Raw genomic sequence first — 20,617 nt, 5'->3', positions numbered from 1 at the left:
AGGATTTTGTGAGTGTTGTGGCAAGTTCAAACTCCAGGAAGGTGGAAGTGGTTGAAATGAAGAACGAAGATGTGCTGGATTGGAAGGATGGGCACTCCTGTGTGAAGATCAAGAAGGCATCAAAGTTGGGCAAGATGTCAGTGATCCAGCTGCGACGTGGGTCTAGGAGCCTGTTCTTCAAACTAAACCATGCAGATGCTCACTTTACCGAGCTGGACTTCCTCCGGGCTAAGTTCGAGCTGAAGGTTCCCTCCCTCCTGAGACCACATGCCCGGGGGATTGAAGAGGCTAAAAAGAACGACATAATCGGAAAACTATGTCCTTTTATGCCCCCAAACAGGAGAGCTTTCTGGTGTTCACTGCCTGTAAGCGAAGTTGTGGAGGATGAGGAGTGAGAACAACATTAAACTAATTCAGGATTCCAAGTTCACACACTTGTACATGATTTACTCTTATTCCCATTTCATGCATTTTAAATTTGTACATGATTCGTTGTTCTATCTGCTGTATCTTTGTTTTACATCTTGTAATATCTTTGCATTCCATTATTAATTAAATTAATATGTTTACTATATGAAATATGCTTATCTTGTATTCATATGATTCAGTGTCACCTCTCTGCAGTCAACCTGTTAGTTTTACTGCACACAAGATACTCTTTACTGCTATGAGGGTATTGTGTAATGTCTAATTAATTAATAATGCCATCAGGGTGCAACCAAATCAGAGGATATAAGTAGATGGCTAAAAGTAATTGTAAATCATCCAAAATAATCAATCAATCAATCAATCATTTTATTTCTAAAGCACATTTTAAAACAACACGAGTTGATCGAAGTGCTTTACAGACCCAACCTTAAATAACATATACACAAACAAACCATAAAACACAAAACTGGTGTTACTATAATGATTTTGTAAATGGTGATCAGCAATCAAATAGTGCTAATTTTGAAGTAACTGCCTTTTGCCTTGGTATGACTTCTCACTTTTTGCAGACAATACAAAGGCAGAGTACAGTAACTTCAAAATTGGGGTCAAAGGTCAAGTTTGAACGTAAAAAATTTTTATGTAGATAATTTTCATTACTAAAACATTTAATTGCCAGATTTCCAGTGTCCTACCTATAATTAATTTGGCTGGACAACTAAAAAACTTTAAAGTCATTTTTCTCAGTTCCACACTCTAGCGACTTAAGGTCTTTTGCCTTTGTAGGGCAGAGTACAGGAACCATGTTATTTCTTTTAATTTTATGATAAATTTGTGTTTGCATCACTCAAATTGCTTTTACGTCACTTAGACAGAGTGACCGATCCTGAGTGGCGATGTCACTGCACACATTCTACCATCCCGGTTCGGCACGGTTAGCCAAGTGTGCTGAGAGTTCAGGGCTGAGAACGGCTTGTAATTGTGCCGTACCGAACCAGGCTCAAGTGGAAATACAACTGGAACCTTTTCTGAAGGTGGAAAAGCGGCTTTTTTTTCTCAGCACATAAAGATGAACTACTTGCCGTGATTTCTGACTATGGTGATGTGGAGACTGTCTCCACTGCATGGATCTTCATGTGTCGCTTCAGGCGACTTTTAATAGAGAAACTCTTCCCACACTGATCACACGTGTGCGGCTTCTCTTCAGTGTGGATCCTCTCATGTGTTTTCATATCTGCTGACTGACTGAATCTCTTTTCACAGTGTGAACACTTGTGAGGTTTTTCTCCAGTGTGGATCCTCTCATGTGTTTTCAGAGATGATGACTGACTGAATCTCTTGTCACAGTGTGAACACTTGTGAGGTTTTTCTCCAGTGTGGATCCTCTCATGTGTTTTCAGATGTGATGAACGACTGAATCTCTTGTCGCAGTGTGAACACTTGTAAGGGGTTTCTCCAGTGTGGATCCTCTCATGTGATTTCAGATTTGCTGACTGACCGAATCTCTTGTCACATTGTGAACACTTGTAAGGTTTTTCTCCAGTGTGAATTCTCTGGTGCTGTTTTAAACAGTTCACTGTAGTAAAAGTCTTCTCACACTCAAAGCACACGTACACTCTCACATCAGTATGAATTTTCTGATGTTTTAGTAAATATTCCAGCAGTGAAAAACTCTTTCCACACACAGAACATGAATGTGGCTTCACCTTCGTATGAACGGTCAGGTGTGACTTCAGTAATGATGCACTACAAAAACATTTTCCACATTGATCACATGTGAACGGCTTCTCTCTTGTGTGGATCATTATGTGAACATTAAGGTTTGCTAATTGACTGAAACTATTCCCACATTGATGGCATGTGAACGGCTTCTCTCCGGTGTGGATCCTCATGTGAACATTAAGGTATGATGATTGACTGAAACTTGTCCCACACTGATCACATGTGAACGGCTTCTCTCCTGTATGAACTCTCATGTGACGCTCAAGACTTTGTTTGGCTGTGTAACTCTTTCCACACTGAGCGCAGGTGAAAGATTTCTTGGCTCTTCTTTCCTTTAAAAATCTCTGTTTAGTCTTTGAGTGACTCAAGGGTTTTTCTCCAGGTTTGACATGATGTTTCTCCTTCACTTCACTCAGTTCTTCACTCTCATCCTTCACTTCACTCAGTTCTTCACTCTCCTTCTTCACTTCACTCAGTTCTTCACTCTCCTCCTTCACTTCCATCAGGTCTGAAATGAAAGAAAAACTTTAATTTTCAAATTTTAAATTTAAATTTGTCATCAAAATAATTCAAAGAGAGCGAGATGGAGGGAACAGTTTTTATGCCTTTTTATAAATTAATAATATGTCCCTGAAACTTTTCATGAATGAGGTACACTGATCTTTCAATTATTATTTCTAAAACATTATAGACAGTAATTGTGTGCACATAACTTTCGGTAATGTTTTATTGAACTGTATATATAACTGTTAGGCATTACAGTGTGTTGATCATCTCATGTGTTTCCGGATGTGACGACTGGCTGAATCTCTTGTCACAGTGTGAACACTTGTAAGCCAGACACAAATCCCATGATTCTGTAGTGAGAACTATTAAATATGTTTTATCAATGACACAACTATCTAACATGATTTTAATATTAAAATACACAATACTGTCACATTTTGACACCAACTTTTAGATTTGTATTTCATTTATGTTATTAAAAACATGGGTTAGATATTAATTATTGTGTTAATTATTGAGTAGCCTACTGGTTAGACTAAACTACTTCTTCCATTGACTTCATACGCATGTGAACACAAGCTCAAATGAAGTTTGCTTTGAGAAAGAACATAAATTATTTGCAGTAAAGTGAAGTATATTTTAAATTTGTACTTTTGGAATTATTATTTGTTATATACAAAATTCTGGCAAATTGTGAATGATATATAAAATAAATGTAAAATAAAACAGTTAAAATATTTAGATTTAGTTTGACCTGATGTTGACAATCAATATGAAACCTCCATTTACTGACCATTTGTAAAAATATAAAAAAAAAATAGGGATCCACCGATTGGGAAATTCTGGGCCGATACCGATTACGATGTTTAACATAACAACTTGGCCGATGACCGATGCCGATGTTTTTTTTTTTTTTTTTTTTTTTTTTATTCCTTCTTTTGTGCCACGGAAACATACAAGTCTTTCGGCTCTTGATCACACTATCCTAGAATGAGCACAAATTCAATCAGACCAATTTATGAAACAAAAACAACCTTTAATGTCACTTTCTGGTTGACATTAGTTATAACCTTATTTATGACAAGTTCTTTTTCAGTGGTTATGAGGAGCAATATGAGAGAGAAATTTGGTAATCATTGTCTGACCCAACAAAAAAACATTATAATATTCATTTTATTTTTCGTGTTCGCATTTATGAGGGAAAAAACAACGTGTCAGTTCTGTTACGGACGTGAGCGCTCTGAAAGCGGCACTAAAAGACTGCTTTAAAACTTTCACAGAGACCTCAAACAGAACAGCTGCCTTTCTTTAAATTGAATTTCGTTTTAAATTAATTATATCTTAATTGTAATCAATGTTTCATGAACCAATGCCTGGATTTAATAAATAAGAATTAAATATAGCAGAATCACGACATGGAGGCGCCGGCGAGTGAACTGGAGTTCGTCTCATAAATGAACCGAAACTCGGCGTATAATGCACATTCACAGAGTATTTAGACACATTTAGACACATTCATAATCATTACTTTTACCGGTTCTTTGTGGCAAGCTTTATGCGTGCGGTCGTGCGCTTGTAAACGCTCATTGTCCTGTAGGCTATATAAGTAATTAAATTAATATAAAGGGGCGATTTGTCCACGAATGACTTAAATGAACAACTAGCCTACTAGTCGACTAGAAAAAAACTTTTAGTCGGAAGCAGCCCTTATTCCACATATTTTCGAACCAGGCAACAGGACATCTGGGTTGAGCGAGCGACCCTGCGGAATGAACGAGCGGAGCGGAATATTCAGAAATGCGCTCTCCACTCACAAGCTCTGATCGGAACAAACCCGAACCTCACTGTCTGCTGAACTTGCGCAGAAACATCAAAATATAACCAGTTTTTTTAAAACTACACTATTTTAGCACAAATTATGGGCTTATTTGTTTTTTTTATATTTTTTTTCTTTTTGAAAGTTTTGAGTGGGCCTGTTGAAAAGTGGGGACGTGCCTGAGCTACAGGACATCGTCTTTCAAAACATAACCTGCACGAAAGAGAGAAAAAAAAATGAATGCATCATTGTATCCAGCACTTCTGAAAATGCACTTCCGAATGCGTCTCTGTCCCCAGCACATTTCAAACCAAACTGACGCCCACGTGACATAGGCGAATGTCATTTTTATTTCCCGATGGCAGTTAACAAGGCAAATATCGGCCGTTACCGATGTTCAGCCAATGCATTGGTGCATTCCTAAAAAAAAACTTTTGCAGCCATTTCCTAGTTGAACTGTTTAACATGAATGTTCTTCAGCATCATGAATGAATGAAGAATAAACACCAACCTCTTTGTTCTTCAGGATCTTCAGTGTGTTTCATTCTGCAGGGTTCTGGATCACTCATGTTCTCACTGTCCTCTTTAATGAACTCAGTCTTTACAGATATCAGCTCTTCCTGATGCATTGCTGCTCGTTTTCACTTGTAGCTGATGGGAATATTCCAGGATTTGTTGGTAAACTGATGTGGGAGGAGCTTCACTGATGATGTAATTGCTGTGGGAGAAGCTTCACTGATAGTGTAATTGTTGTGGAAGGAGCTTCACTGATGAATAATTACAGTGTGGGATGAGTTGATCTGCCAAAATCAAAAGAATATAAGTTACAGTTTGTTTTTTTATGCTCATGGACAATATAATATAAATAGTGTAAATTCTTTCCAATATAAATAATGGTAAGCTCAGTCAGTTGACACCAATGAAATGAGCTTTAAATGTCAATTTACAGGAGATCTGAAGACATCAGCATAATAAATGAGGTGAAAACAGGAACTATTGTCATGAAATAAAAGTTTTTTCAGCAGATCTGTTAATATTGATGAGCCTCAGACTATCAACACTCATTCAACAAGCCATTCAGGATCATCAGCAGATCATCTCACTTTATTCTGAGTGTTTTCTGTTAGAAACAGAGTCAGGATATAAAAGCCTATAAAACAGCTCTATTGGAAGACAATACTGTTATTTCTCACAATTTTTTTGTGGAAAATAACTTTGGTCCCCATGAGGAAAACAGTTTATAAATTACACTAAATTATGTTTTTTGAAAATGTAAAAATGCAACAAAAAATTGTGTGATGGGAAGGTTTAGTGTAAGGGGAGTTAATATACAGTTTGTATGCAACAAAAAATTGTGTGATGGGAAGGTTTAGTGTAAGGGGAGTTAATATACAGTTTGTACAGTATAAAAACCATTATGTATATGGAAAGTCCTCATAAAACATGAAAACACAAAGTGTGTGTACAAAAATAACATCACAATATCCAGAAATCAAAATTTTATTTATCGACATAGAACTTGTTAAATGCGATAGTTTTAGCCTCACATTTATGATAATACAATATGTGGTTAGTCCTGTGATTCTTCATGTTAGTGAATAAATACATAGTGTGTGTGTGTGTTGTCACACAGGGTGTGTGTGATGCGTCAGTGCAGTAATACTGGGATAGTAGTGCCTGTAGTTTAGTAGATATTGCATGCTACTTCTGCTTGCTACATTCTGCTTACAGCTACTGCCACTGACTAGCCCTTGTGCAAGGGCAAAAAGAGGAGCAGAGTGCATAAGCCTCTCCTCCGTCAAGACTCTTACAGTGCCTCCTTGCGGCCACACACGGTAACTGGGCCCTAGCGGACCCAGGCTGAACTGTAGGGGATCTCGGAGCAGCAGTGGGTCCCAGAGACGCATTGAGCAGGCCCACCAAGCAGTGGGCATGCCCACCAAGCAGTGGGCATGCCCTGGCACCCGCAAACCACAGCCCCAGCTATGGGTAAATAGTAGGGGTGTGACGAGATCTCGTGTTACAAGATCTCGCGAGATTAAAACGCGACGAGATTTCTCGTCGAGGTGAAACTTTGTCTCGTGAGTTGTTGTGATGTCAGCGTGATTGAGCATGAGGGTGAAATTAGTATTGAAGATGCCCCTGCCACTTTTAAATCATTTGTGTGCCGTGCCACACACGCACACACCACACACACACACTCACTGTCCCTCGCTCACTCACTCACTCCCGCGTTTTGAGAGAGCAGTACTTTGATTATGGATACACACTTACTGTTTGCATTTAAAGTGTTATTTCAGTTATTTATATTTATTTTATTTATACTGTTTTATTTTTTTTATGTTCGATTTGTGGAAAGGAGTTAGATTTCTCATGTGAAATCGTACAGGGGAGAAGCCAGACGGTAGAGGTTATAGCAAAACATTTTGCAGTGTTTGCATGTCCTTTACTGCATAGAATTCATTAAAATAGAAGTAAAATAACATTCATTACAAGTTGATTTCAAAATGCACCTAACTTGTTTTGCATTTTGTGATTTTCAGTTGAATAAAAGACTATTTTCCATTCATATATTTCATCATTAAGGATTTCTTAAAAATTGTGTAAAAATCTTGTCTTGTCTCGTTCTCGTGAACCCAATCTCGTGTCTCGTCTCGTCTCGTGGAGTAAGCGTCTCGTCACACCCCTAGTAAATAGTCCCACTGCCTTGTGGGGTAGCCTATAGTGGCAAAGGCTAAGGGAGCACACCCTGAAAAAAAAAGACAAGACCTCAACGTTGGAACAGGCGGAGGATGATGGCTGACTTAAGTGGAGCATCACAACGGCTGGGAAGGCGGATGAAGGCTGCAGCAGTGATGGGTCCCCAGTCGTCTTGGACTCCATGCCACTGGATCCTGACCCAGACCTGCCAAGGACTGTGTGGTGGTTGTCTATGCACAAGCCTCCACACATTAAACAACGCCACGCAAAGGCGTCCTCCACAAAAGGAATCAACCCTACCACCCTGGATTAGGTCCTATGGCAACCAGCAAGTGGCGACAGGGGCAGGTTTGTGCAGTCTGGAAGCCCCTAGACATGAGTGCGCCCCTAGTGAGCGCCTATGCCCCTACCCTAGACTCCGATGTGGAAGAAAAAGAAGCCTTCTAAGAAGCCTTCTCCTGCCTGAAAGAAACACTGTCAGTAATCCCCAGGGAGGACAATATCATCCTCCTTGGAAACTTCAATGCCAGGGTAGGCCGGGACCAGCACCTCTGGAAGGGCACTATTGGCAAGGAGGGCATCGGTAACATCAACTCCAATGGAGTGCTGCTTCTGAGTAAGTGCGCTCAGCATAACCTGACCCCAGTTTCTACAGTAAATGGCTCAGATTCAGAGATGGACTGGGGAGTGTGCCATTGCAGCACACTCCCCTGAAGACCCCCGGGGCATCCTAAATGCCTTTGCCAAGGCATACAGAGCCCTGGGTTTGGCCTTGAATATCAAGAAAACTCAGGCTCTGTATCAACTACCACCCAACCAGCCATCACTCCAGCCCATCATCAAAGTGGATAACATCACTCTGGAAAGCGTGGACCACTTCCCCTACCTTGGCAGCATTCTCTCTTCCAAAGCTGATATAGACTCTGTAGTTAACCATTGCCTGAGCTGTGCCAGCGGAGCCTATGCCAAACTCAGGACAAGAGTCTTTGATGGCCGAGACCTAAGGGGCTCAAACCAAGGTCCTGGTTTATAGAGCTGTGATTCTCACAACTCTGATTCTCAAAACTCTGCTGTATGGAGCAGAATCCTGGACCACCTACAGCAGACACCTGAGAGCACTGGAATGATTCCATCAAAGAGCCTTCAGAAAAATCTTCAGGATCAGCTGGGAAAACAGACGTACAAACTCCAGTATTTTGGAGGAAACAAATATGCCCAGCATCACTACCACCATAATGCAGCACCAACTCCGATGGACAGTACATGTCATCCACATGCCCAACAACAGTCTCCCAAAGCAGATCCTGCACTCCCAGCTAAAAGAAGGACAGCGTGCCCCTGGTAGGCAAGACCAGCCTGAAAAAGTTTAACATCACGTCCACGACTGGGAGAATCTCACGTTTAACAGAGACTACTGGAGAAAAGCAGTGCAGGAAGGTGCAGCACACCACGAAACAGAACTCCACTGTGCCGCAGATGCAGAGCGACAACACCGCAAGGACAGAGAGTATTTGTGAGTTCTAATGGTTTGGTAGAACGTTTGTTATGCGTGCAAGAAGTTCTTGATCCTAAACCACCCTTTTTCTTTTCTTTTTTTCTCATTAAAGCCAAAGATGTTCATCAGTGACATAGCAAGAGCAGAGATGTTCAAGGCTCAGGATTAATCAAACTAATTTAAACGATTCAGTAAAATTTCATTACATTCAACAACCCATCCCATACCTGAAGTCCCCCTGTGGTAGGGGTGTGCGATATTGCGATTTTTGATCATGGACAATTAAAATGTCTCCATGATCTCCATGATATACTACGATATTTTGAAGAAATATCGTAGTATCGTGTTACAGTGCATTCCATCAGTTGCAGTTCTGGCGACTCCGTCTCAACATACTGTATACCGCGACATACATACACATTAATGCAGAGGTACGGGACACTGTAATTCACAAAAGTTCATTATTTGCATGTGCTTTAAAGCCTTGCCAGTTAAACATTCCATTTGCGTGCTGATGCGCTGTTCTAACGTGCGCCTTTCTGAGTACAAACACCCGAAGCTCAGGAACTAATAGGCCTTTTAAACAGCACCTGGATACTGGACTAAGTTATCTTTCGAGTCTCGTTGCTCTAATTCTGTCAAATACACACAAGGTTTACATAAACAGAGTTGGTTATGTCTAAAGTGGAAGCAAACATTTTTAGAGGAAATATGGTGCGTCTGTCATATGCGTGTATATTAGATGCGTGCCAGTAAACATGTTTGTCCTTAAAAGGGATAGTTCAATTTGTTCAATGACTGTTTCCATTTTTGGGGGAACGATCCTCTTTAAAGTGGTGGTTGATACTTTTTTAACTTTAGTGTGCAATGTTGATGCTTGAGCATAAACAACATCTGCCAAGTCATGATGCTCAAAGTTTGTCAGCAATAAATAACATAGAATAAAACATTTTTACACTTTATAGTCACAGATCAAACTAACAGCCATCATGGTTGTTATATTAAGTATGAAAACACTGTGCATAAATGCATATGAGAGAATGGACTGCTGAATATCATTATTGCAGCACACAAGCTGAAAAACAGAATATGGTCTAAATTGTTCAGATAACTTTTCTCTACGATTGTTCATAATATAGAATTGACAACTCAAATGTATGTGATTATCTTTAGTCACACTATGAATTAAACTGTAAATAAGATAGATATACAAATGTGTCTCCCACAATGATCATTAAAAGTATGAATACACAACTAGTAGATGAATGTGTAGAAATTACGTTTGTGCTGATCAAATTGTCACAGTTCGAAAAAGACCCAAGAGCGAAAGCTGGTTAATGATTTATTGAAATAAAAGAATGAAATGCAACACAGGCTGTCTGCCGATCTCCGTCCGTCTTGGCGGACGCAGAACAGGTAACCGTTATCCAGGACCAGGCAGTAACAAGGCAGGATGAAAGGCACAGGTAGAAGCGGTCAGGTAGTGTAAGCTGGAAAAGACTGAAAACGGACATGAACGAACAAACAATAAACTGACAAAGAGGGGAAAAGAACACTAGATCTAAATAGCCACAAAATTAGGGCAAATGGGAAACAGGTGTGAGAAGAGCAGGAGAGAGAACACTGATTGAGAATGAGTTCAGCTGTGCGAAAGCGCACATGAAAGAGAGAGAAGAGAAACAAGCAGAGGAATCAAACTAGACTCCTGACACAAATGCCATGTGTGTTTTTCAAAAACTGGTAAGGACACAAGAACCAACCAAGTCACATTATTTATGCAATCATATCACGAAATGATGTTTATTAATGTATACATGAATGATTTGAGGCAGACTGCAGGTTGATGAATCAAACTGTCATATTCTGGGGTCCCGTTTTGTTAGACCTGACCAAACAGGAGAGGAAAAATAAGCCCAAGGGTGTTTTTGTTGTACAAAGACACCAGATATTGATATCAACTTCACAATGTCAGTTTTTATTGCAATTATCAGAGAAGACCACCGACCCAAAACAAAACTATAAATATAATAGTATCATGTGACATGACATTTTGTTTTTATCTTGTCATTACAGTCATGCTCGCTACCTGGCCTACAGATGTTTTGTTTCCTGGTGCTGGGAATACTTGGGAAAGCACAATAGGGTAGTCATACCTTCTTGTGTTGTGCTCTGTATTCACCAGGAGTACCCGGATGAAGATGGGGAGTACGCAGGCTTTAAACCTCTCATTTAAATGTAAAAAATCTTTATATTGTACTTGTTTGGTAATGTGCTATGTACACAATTATTCAATACACTTAATACATTTCATAGATATTTTGGACAGCTGTCAATCAGTTTTTGAGTAATACAGATGGTGCCCAACCAGAATGCCTATTACCGCCGCGGCGAAAATAAACCAGCCGCATTTCAAAGTCGTTCCCGAAATGACCGCCAGGTGGCGCAAAGGGACATTGTGCAAATCAGCAGCAATTGCCGTATTTTAAAATGTAAGTGGGTTAAATATAAAACCCTAAGCCTAATAGGCATATTTTTCATATATATAAATAGGCCTATAAGGCTATCAGAATAGAACTAAAGATAGAATCAATTTTAGAACTGAAAAAATAGAATCAAAAGTTAAAAATAGAGACGATATTAGGAGCAATGACGCTGAATATTTTTACTATTCTATTGAGGAATTAGATAAATGAAGAGCTCTCGTGAGTGATACAATTGCATAGTAATTTATAGTGATTTCAAAAGCAGTCCTTAAAAAAAAAAATACATGGAGTAGAGTGGCATAAATTTTGAGAGATTACGCGGAACGCGTTTTAGTTAAGATCCTGGTTTCAATGCCCTTAATCTATATTGGCTTGGCTACTGCTTTAAAAAAATGTCACAACGCGTTTTGAGATTGTTTTGAATTAAACATTGAAGTTTAAAATGTAGTGTTTTGGCACACCAGGCCGAGTGGCGTTACGCATTGTTCAAAAATCAGGTTTTATTCTGGCATGTTGAATTGGCGTTAGAATTTTTTTATTTTTTATTTATTAGATTTAGATTTTAGATTTCGTTAGATTTATTTTTTCTCATAACAGCTAAAATAACTTAATATATGCCTTGTCTTAATATGACCTACTTAATATAGGCAATAGGCATATAATAGCCTATATAATAAATTAGCAAAACTTGGCCACTAAATATTAAATTTTTTAAATTATTTTAATTATCACAATTAAAGTTTTAATTTTATTAAATTGAACAAGCGCAACAATCAGCATTTAATCAAATATTCTAAAAGATGTATTATTAATAATAATGTTATTTCAACATAATATTTCGTTATATCATAATATCGTTTTGTCGACATAATATGTGTGCGTGCAACAAGCAAGATGTGTATTTGTAAATCCGGTGATGCGTGCATTGATTTTTATCAATAAACTAGTGTTTTCTGACAGTGTCGACTGCAAAGATGAAGTTGACGATCGCCATATTTGTAGTGAACGCACCTAGAGATAAATGCACATAAAGACATAATCTGATTATCAGAGAGTAGCCTTTTCTTTTCGTTTTGAATTATTTCGTTTGAAGGCATTTCAAGCTTTGTGTATTTGATGTATTTATCATGTCTGTGTTAGGCATACGCTGAGTTTCGTTAAGTTAGGATGAGATGCGCTCCAGCTGACGTGCAATGCAAGTGACCGCGCGGGCGCCTCCATGATTAGTGTCTGTTATATTTGCTTCTCTTACTTATTAAATACAGGCAATTGGTTGATGAAAAATTGGTTAAAATTAAGATACAATTTATAGAAAACGAAATTCACTTTAAAGAAAGGTTTTCTACTGAACAAAACTTAATGAAGTGGTCAAAATCATGTCTGACCCACTCCATATCCATCTCTCGATATAGCCTAATGCATCCTATCTTACTCGTGCTGTTCACTTTTCATATTCAACATAGATGGAAAAAAAATAATTAAATGAAACCTTGTAACGAATTCACACTGTAGGGTAGACTGTGTACAGTTGAGACACCTTAAATAACTTGCGTTCGCAGCAAGCACAAGTTGTGATTTTTGCTGTGCACTTGCATATTAGTGTCAGCTGGGAAGGAAATATATACCAGACCTCTTGGAACTTTAATTGAATACATAGCGTTGGTAAAGCATACTGAAATTACATCCCTACAAATTTATTAGGCCCTACTGAAAATAAATGTATCGAATTTAAGCAAAGTAGCCTAAATGTTAAGACTGTAAGCCCTTTGCTTTTTACTTAGCCTATAAAGGACTCTTACAGCCGACTTTGTGTTAATTTAATTTGTAGAGGATTTTTTTTAACTCAAACACTAACACTGAAATAAATGAAACTAAATTATTATAATTTTTTTGGCACAGACCATGGCCGTGGGAAGTAGGGGTGCTGCATGTGCTGCAGCACCCCTGTTGGAAAATGCAGACATTACAGCACTCTCTGACAGATGCAAATAAATAAACGTATTAAAACATTTTTTTATTTTTTCCTGTTTGTTATTAACCTAAGAAGTTTATGCACGAGGAGGTTTTGAGTACAACTAAATAATTATTGACCCTTTCGCACGTACGTACGATCACACCGGTGTTATCAGTCTAGGCTGGTCCCAGTGCATGACGTGATCAACTGCTAAATTCAAATGTGCTTTCGCTTGTTGGCTGGCGCTGAGCCAGAGACAGGCGCGTTCAGAGCTGTCATATATCACAACTTTTCAGTGTTTTCAACCACATAATGTTTATTTTAGGTTTCAGACATATAAGTACTAAAAAAAACCACAATACATTTAGAGTTTGTAAAATACACACTGATGTCAAAGGAAGAGGCAATAATAATCCTTTCCATTTATAATTAGACACGTTGTTTTATTCATATCAGATACACATTGTGAAAGTAACTTTAAAGTTTACTCTATTCTTCTCCCAGTTCACCAGCCACTTAGTTTTATGTATTTCGGGAGAAGTGGATGAATTCACATGTGGTAAATCCAACAGATCCGATTCTCTGAACTGCGTCTGCGGCACAAACTAAGATGCCGTCGCCCATCGCGCATACAGCTCAACTAACGCGATCGTTATAAAGGTGTTTAAACAACAAAACACTTCCACTTGCATATATTTGGCAATCGGAATATCAGATATTTAATGCCATATCTAACAAATTTGTGAATATTTTGAATAAAAAGGAAAAATGACATAAAAGCATATCATCATTCATTCAGCTCTGTTGTTGTTGTGGTGTCACGTGACAAGCAATGACACGTCACCATGGAAACCATAAAGTGACACATTCTAAATAACGGTTTCCTTGAAAAACTCGCCCTGGGGGGTCAGCCAGAATGCATCATTGTCAACTGACCTCACGTTGAACGTCAAGGCGAAGACGTTGCAACAGTGAAGGTATAAAAATAATAATTTAAAAAACATGAACGTATCTAGATATCAAAATGGCACAGAAAAGAATTTTGGATTTTTTTGGTACACCAGCTTCTAAAAAGAGCACGACGGAAGTCCAGAGAATACAGGAAAGCATCCCGACACCGACCAGCTCTTCGCCAGAGCCTAGTAGGCCTGCTAGTTTTGCCTCAGAGACCGCCAAGACCTGCGGTAACAACCCTCACGAGCCTGCCGCTCCTCCATGCAATGCTGCTAGCACTGGTGGTGGATTTAGCACGCTAGCTGCATTTGAGGAGCCTTTCCAGCCATCTAACTTTGTTTTTCCTAGTAGACATTTTGGAACAGAAACTTTTCCAACGAGTTTTGGAACGAGTTTTGTGTTTTGCTTGTCTGAAAGCAATAGAAAAAAAAACTTATCAATGCAGACAGTTTTAGGGTAGACAACCCATTCGTGTCAGGCGGCTTTGGAAACTGGCGTAAAGCCACTGCAAAATTCAAGGAACATGAACGATCAAAGTTACACATGGATTCAGTTCAAAGACACGCTGCTTTGGATAATGTGCCTATCAATGCCCTCCTGTCTAATGCTCTTGCCGAACAGCAGGGGACCGCTCGACATGTTTTGGAACTACTGTTTAGATCCATCAGATTCCTGGGCAGCAAGGGGATGCCATTCAGGGGTGACACCACACGTGATGGAATCCTTTACGAACTGATGTTGGAACGCACCTATGATCTCCCTAAAGAACGAGAGTGGGTGATGAGAAGAGACAACTGGATGTCCAACACCATACAAAGTGAAATTATCCAACAGTTTGCCCATGCTATTCAGAGGGATATTGTCGCCCGTTCATCAGAATCCAGATTTTATGGATTAACAGCTGATGGGACTACTGACGTGAGCACAACAGAGCAGTTCTCGTGTAATTTGCAATTTGTTGACGGCAGCCTGGAGTCTCACTGTTTATTTTTGGGATTTTATAATGCACAGGACAGCACTGGAAAAACTCTTTTCTCCTGCATCAAGGATGTGTTTTTGAGACTGAACATTCCAATCGAACGCCTTGTAGCATACTGCTTTGATGGAGCCAGTAATATGTCCGGGTGCTTTTCAGGAGTGCAGGCTCGCCTCAAAGAATTGTGCCCTCAGTCAATGTATGTACACTGTAACAACCACGCGCTGGACTTGGTGCTCCAAGAAGTTGCTTGTGAAGTGAGCCTTGTGGCCGACACTTTGAATTTTGTACGGGGTGTTGCTACTGTAATTGGAGAATCGTCAAAGCGCAAACAGCTTTTTGAGTCGCTTTTCGGTTGCGATGAGGTTGCGGTTAACATCCTAGGCCTTTGCCCGACGAGATGGTGCGTCCGCGCCACAGCCATCAAACGCGTCTGTTTCTCTTACAGTACTCTTCTGGCTACACTCAATTTGCTGAAAGAGGACAAGAAGCTGCTCAGAGGGGACAGCAGATCAAAGATTGGGGGACTGTGGAACCAAGCCCGAAAAGGGAGAACATTTTTCGGTCTTCTCTGTTGCCAAGCACTGTTCGAACCCTGCGAGGCAGTGGCCCGGGGCCTGCAGAGCTCCAAAGCAAGTGCCCTTGGTGCACTTGAATGCGCAAATGTGCTCAAAGATCGCATAGCGGCACTTCGTGATGATGACATTGTGGAGGAGATGGTCCACAAGGTTGAAGCATGTGCCTCAGAGATGGACCTGAAAATGCCAGACACCACCGCAAGAGTGAGCAGAACCCCGGGCCGCTTTCGCCAAACCACGGAACCAGAGGCAGTGGCGCACAACGCAGCAACAGTGATTTGGCGACATCAGTTTTACCAGGCTGTTGACTTGGTGTCAGCGGAGCTGAAGAGACGGTTTGACCAAGAGAGTATGACTATAGCAGCGAGCCGAGAGAGGGCAGTAATAGTGGCAGCAGGAGGAGGAACTGTTGATTTGGAGCCCCTTCAGCTTCCCAAGGAGCTGGACATAGACCGCCTTAATCTCCAGCTCAAAATGCTTTGCGATGTCACCAGAGAATCTCAATGTAGCACAGTGAGAGATGTAGCATCATGCCTATCTAAGCTCCATCCTCAAACGAGAGCTCTGTTTACTGAGGCTGAAAAACTCATACAATTGTGTAATTTTATTACACGGAGGCGCCGCCCCCTTGCTGGCGACTCTGCTACCATTGTGTCAGAACATCTGTGTTTTTTATGTGTTTTTGTTATTCCTCGGAAGTTTTTAATTCTGGATTATTAGCGTGATCGATCCCTGACGACATAATTATGTTTGTATTCAACAATCGTACTGTTGTTTGCCTTCTGTGGCTGTGGACACTGATTGTTTGGAAAGCCGCACAAACAACATCAACATTCCAGGTGATGAGAGAGCCTGGCCCGCCTCTCATAACGTACAGCCGGCATGAGCTTCTTCAACTGCGTGATTCTGTACCAGGATCACTGGATCAAGATGCTGATCTGACAGATATTAAGCCTAGGGCTAAAGGAAGGAAGAGGGGCAGCAGAGGAGGTGTCCGGGTAGGAAATCGCCGCCAGGGATACAAACCTGTTCTACCTTCGGTTATTATGGGGAACGTCCGCTCCCTTGTCAACAAGGCGGATGAGTTGACAGCTTGTATGAAGTTTGACCGTATGTTCCGGCAGACCAGTTTATTCTGTTTTTCCGAGACGTGGCTGTCCGACAGGATACCAGATTCTCATGTGGAGATGGAAGGTTTCGCACTTCATAGGATGGACAGAGATCAGGCAAACACTGGTAAAAAGCAAGGTGGAGGTGTCTGCTTGTACGTGAATGACCGGTGGTGTCATCCTCAACATGTTACGGTAAAAAAGAGAGTTTGTGACTCGAATATTGAGCTTATTGCAGTAAGCTGTCGACCTTACTACTTACCCAGGGAGTTTTCCCATGTCATTGTTATGGTAGTGTATATTCCCCCTTCGGGTAATGGGAAATCTGCCACTGAGACTATTTCGAAAATTGCGCATGAATTACAGCGCCCCTCTCCCGACGCGCTGGTTATCATAAACGGGGACTTTAATCACTGCTCTCTTTCCACTATTTTGCCGTCTTTTAAACAAATGGTGACATGTCCTACGAGGGGGGACAAAACTATTGACTTGTTCTATACGAACGTTAAGGATGGCTATGCTGTTAAATCGCTTCCACCGCTGGGTAAATCGGACCATAACCTGATAATTATGACGTCTAAATACACCCCGGTGATACGGAAACAGCCGATAACGTCAAAGACTGTGCACATCTGGTCAGAGGATGCCTGTGAAACACTAAGGGGGTGCTTTGAATGCACAGACTGGACTGTGTTTTTTGATGGAGACTGTGATCCGGATAGTATTTCTGAAAAAGTGACTTGTTATATTAATTATTGTGTTGAGTCTATAATCCCTTGTAAACTGATCAAGATATTTCCCAATAACAAACCGTGGGTGACCAGAGAAGTTAAGGCAGCTATAAATAAAAAGAAATCTGCTTTTTATAGTGGTGACAAAGAAAGAATTAAAAATGCTCAAAGAGAGTTAAAAGTCATTATTAGACAGAGCAAAATTAAGTATAAGGAAAAGGTTGAAGGAAACATGTCCTGTAACACAAGAGGGCTATGGAATGGTATGAAGTCTATTACTGGATATGGGACCAGTAGACCCAGTTTATGTAATTTGGGTCTACAGGCAAATGATGCCAATACTTTTTTTGCAAGGTTTGATGAACTAGATTTTTCATCACTTCATGATAATGTTATTTCAAACCTTAGGCAAAGCAGCTCTGAGGACTGTAGTCCTGCTATTATTCTTAACGCTGAAGAGGTTCGCCAGCAGCTAAGGCGTACTAAACCAAATAAGGCTGCAGGCCCTGATGGTGTTCATCCTCGTACCCTAAAAGTGTGTGCTGACCAGCTGTGCTCTGTCCTTTATTCATTATTTTCTTTGTCTCTGTCTTCCGCTAAAATCCCGGTTATGTGGAAAACATCATGTCTTGTCCCTATGCCCAAAAAAGCTAGGGTGGCTAACAATCTTTCTAATTTGAGACCTATAGCTATGACTTCGCATATTATGAAGTGTTTTGAGAGGGTTGTACTAGATCATCTGACAAGGCAGGTGTCTGCATTTCAGGATCCTTTGCAATTTGCTTATAGGAAGGGTGTGGGGGTAGATGATGCACTACTATATATGTTACAAAACATTTACAGTCATCTTGAAATTACTGCCAGTTCCGTTAGGATCATGTTTTTTGACTTTTCGAGTGCTTTTAATACTATACAGCCACACATTTTAGCTAGTAAACTAATTGATTTTAAATTACATAACACAACCATTTCTTGGATTTTAGATTACCTGTTAGCACGACCACAGTTTGTTAGGATCGGTAACAAATATTCTGATACTATTCTAACTAACACAGGAGCACCTCAGGGTACAGTTTTATCCCCATTTTTGTTTTCACTTTATACTGCTGACTATAGGCATAGTCAATCATCTTGCTGGGTACAAAAATTCTCTGATGACACTGCTTTAGTGGGTCTACTTAATCAGGATGATGATCTTGCCTATAGAAGGGAGGTGCAGTCTTTTTACAACTGGTGTGAGACAAATTTTTTGAAATTGAACGTAGGGAAAACTAAGGAACTTGTGATTGATTTTAGAAAGAAAAAAGAGAAGGTCCTTCCAGTTACAATTAATGGTCAGGTGATTGAAATTGTGAAGTCATATAAATATTTAGGTGTCTATGTGGATGACAAACTAAACTGGAAAGAGAATACTAATGTTTTAATGAAGAAGGCTCAGTCGAGACTTTTCTTTTTGAGAAAACTCAGATCATTCAACATAAGCACAAAGTTCTTAAATGTCTTTTATCAAGGGATTTTAGCCAGTGTTCTTTTCTATGCTGTACTTGTCTGGGGGGGCAGTATATCTGCTGAGGACAAAAATAGGATAAATAAGCTAATCAAGAGAGCAGGTTCAGTTATTGGTCTTAATCCAGATGTTTTAGAGATTACTGTTGAGAAGAGGATTAGTTCCAAATTAAAAATGGTCCTGCTTTTTGAAGGCCATCCACTGCACAATTTGTTTAAAGGTCTCAGAAGCTCTTTTAGTGAGCGACTGATAATGCCACGGTGCTCTAGTGAGCGCATGAGAAGGTCTTTTGTTCCAGCAGCGGTCAGATTTTTTAACCAACATTGCTGATTGTTGAGTATTATTCTTGTCTCTTAAAGTGTTGTTTTTAGTATTTGTTGATTGTGAAAATGAATCTCTCAAATTGTGTCTCGTAATCAGCGCTTAGGCTAGTAGTCGTCTATTAATCCAGAATTATGTACTTGTCTGTTAGTTGTGTATCGTGTCTGATGGCTGTATGGTTGGTAGCAAATTAGTTTCCCTACTGGGATTAATAAAGTTTTTCAATTCAATTCAATTCAATTCAATACAATTGTGTCTGTGTTTACCTATATCAGTGGCCTCATCCGAGCGATCATTCTCCAACTTGCGCCGATTAAAAACATGGTTACGGTCCACCATGACACAGAAGAGACTCACACACTTGTCCCTGATGAATGTCCACACAGACATTTTGAATGCTTTGGACATCCATTCCCTCATGAGAGACTTTATCTACTCAGCTCCTGAGCGCCAAGCCACATTTGGAGTAATTTAACAGGAGCACCCTGCTCAAGGTAAAACGTTTGGTTTATTATGAGCTGCAGTTGAGCAGTTTAACATAACATACGCATTAATTTCACACTGATAAATTTGCTGCAGAAATGTATTTGGTTATATTATTGTGTGCTGTGCAAATTGGGCTTTTGAAACGGCGAAAATGTGCCTATATTTGGATATGTTCGTTTGCGCTGTCAGCCTGTGGACCGTTTTAATTATTCGTAGGCTATTTTTATGTTCTTATTAGCTGTGTTCTGTGAGTGTTTGTCTGCGCCCTGACAGAGCCATAAGTTTAAATAACGTAGGCTTATATGTGCTGTTAAAAATATTTGCTTTTGTGGATGTTCTTGTCCGCTGTGCGTGACAACCTTTTGGAGCTGTTTAACTATCTTGGCTATTTGTACGTGTCTGCTGTGTTCAACGGAGTCTGGTTACAAGATTGGTATAAATATGTTTCATTCTTATTAGTGTGTGTTTACTTTGTTAATTATTAACACTTAGACATTAGACATTATTAAGAGGTGTCCACCTGACGCGCAAAAAATGCACCTCCCACTACAGCACCCCCAACTTAAAACCTCTTCCCACGGCCCTGGCACAGACCACGACGAGTGGCGCTATGCATTGTTCCAATGCCAGGTTTTATTCTGGCATGTTGAATTAGTGTTCGACAAACGCGGCGGCGCGTTCATTTGAATGAAGAGCGCTTCTCGCTCGTGTGAGCGAACACACACTGGAACATTAGGCCATGTCGCAACGAGTGAATCGTGGCCGAGTGGTTGAACTTACGTTACGATCATTTAGATGACACGGGATCGAATCCCGAACTAACTTAGACTATTGATATTTTTATATTAT

At 40.1% G+C, this 20,617-nt stretch overlaps 1 protein-coding gene across 2 annotated transcripts in view; it reads right to left on the bottom strand.

The window, feature by feature from the left end:
- Window positions 1–781: 781 nt before the first annotated feature.
- LOC309501113 (uncharacterized protein) overlaps window positions 782–20,617 on the bottom strand; it is a 49,254-nt gene continuing 29,418 nt past the window's right edge. The window contains exons 2-3 of one of the 2 annotated variants that reach the window (XM_082173127.1): window positions 4,986–5,274; window positions 782–2,659 (exon numbers count right to left, since the gene is read on the bottom strand). In XM_082173127.1, coding sequence (XP_082029253.1) covers window positions 1,524–2,659; window positions 4,986–5,103 — 1,254 coding nt within the window. In that variant the 5' untranslated portion in view covers window positions 5,104–5,274 and the 3' untranslated portion in view covers window positions 782–1,523. Of the gene's footprint in view, window positions 2,660–4,985; window positions 5,275–10,438; window positions 10,555–20,617 lie in introns of those variants that run through there. The other variant, XM_082173128.1, reaches the window with a different exon arrangement.

This window comes from Leuciscus leuciscus (genome assembly GCF_965113295.1).
Source record: "Leuciscus leuciscus genome assembly, chromosome: 1".
NCBI classification, from domain to species: Eukaryota; Metazoa; Chordata; class Actinopteri; order Cypriniformes; family Leuciscidae; genus Leuciscus; species Leuciscus leuciscus.
Note: the sequence above shows the minus strand (reverse complement) of the source record. Positions and strands in the feature narration are given on the sequence as shown.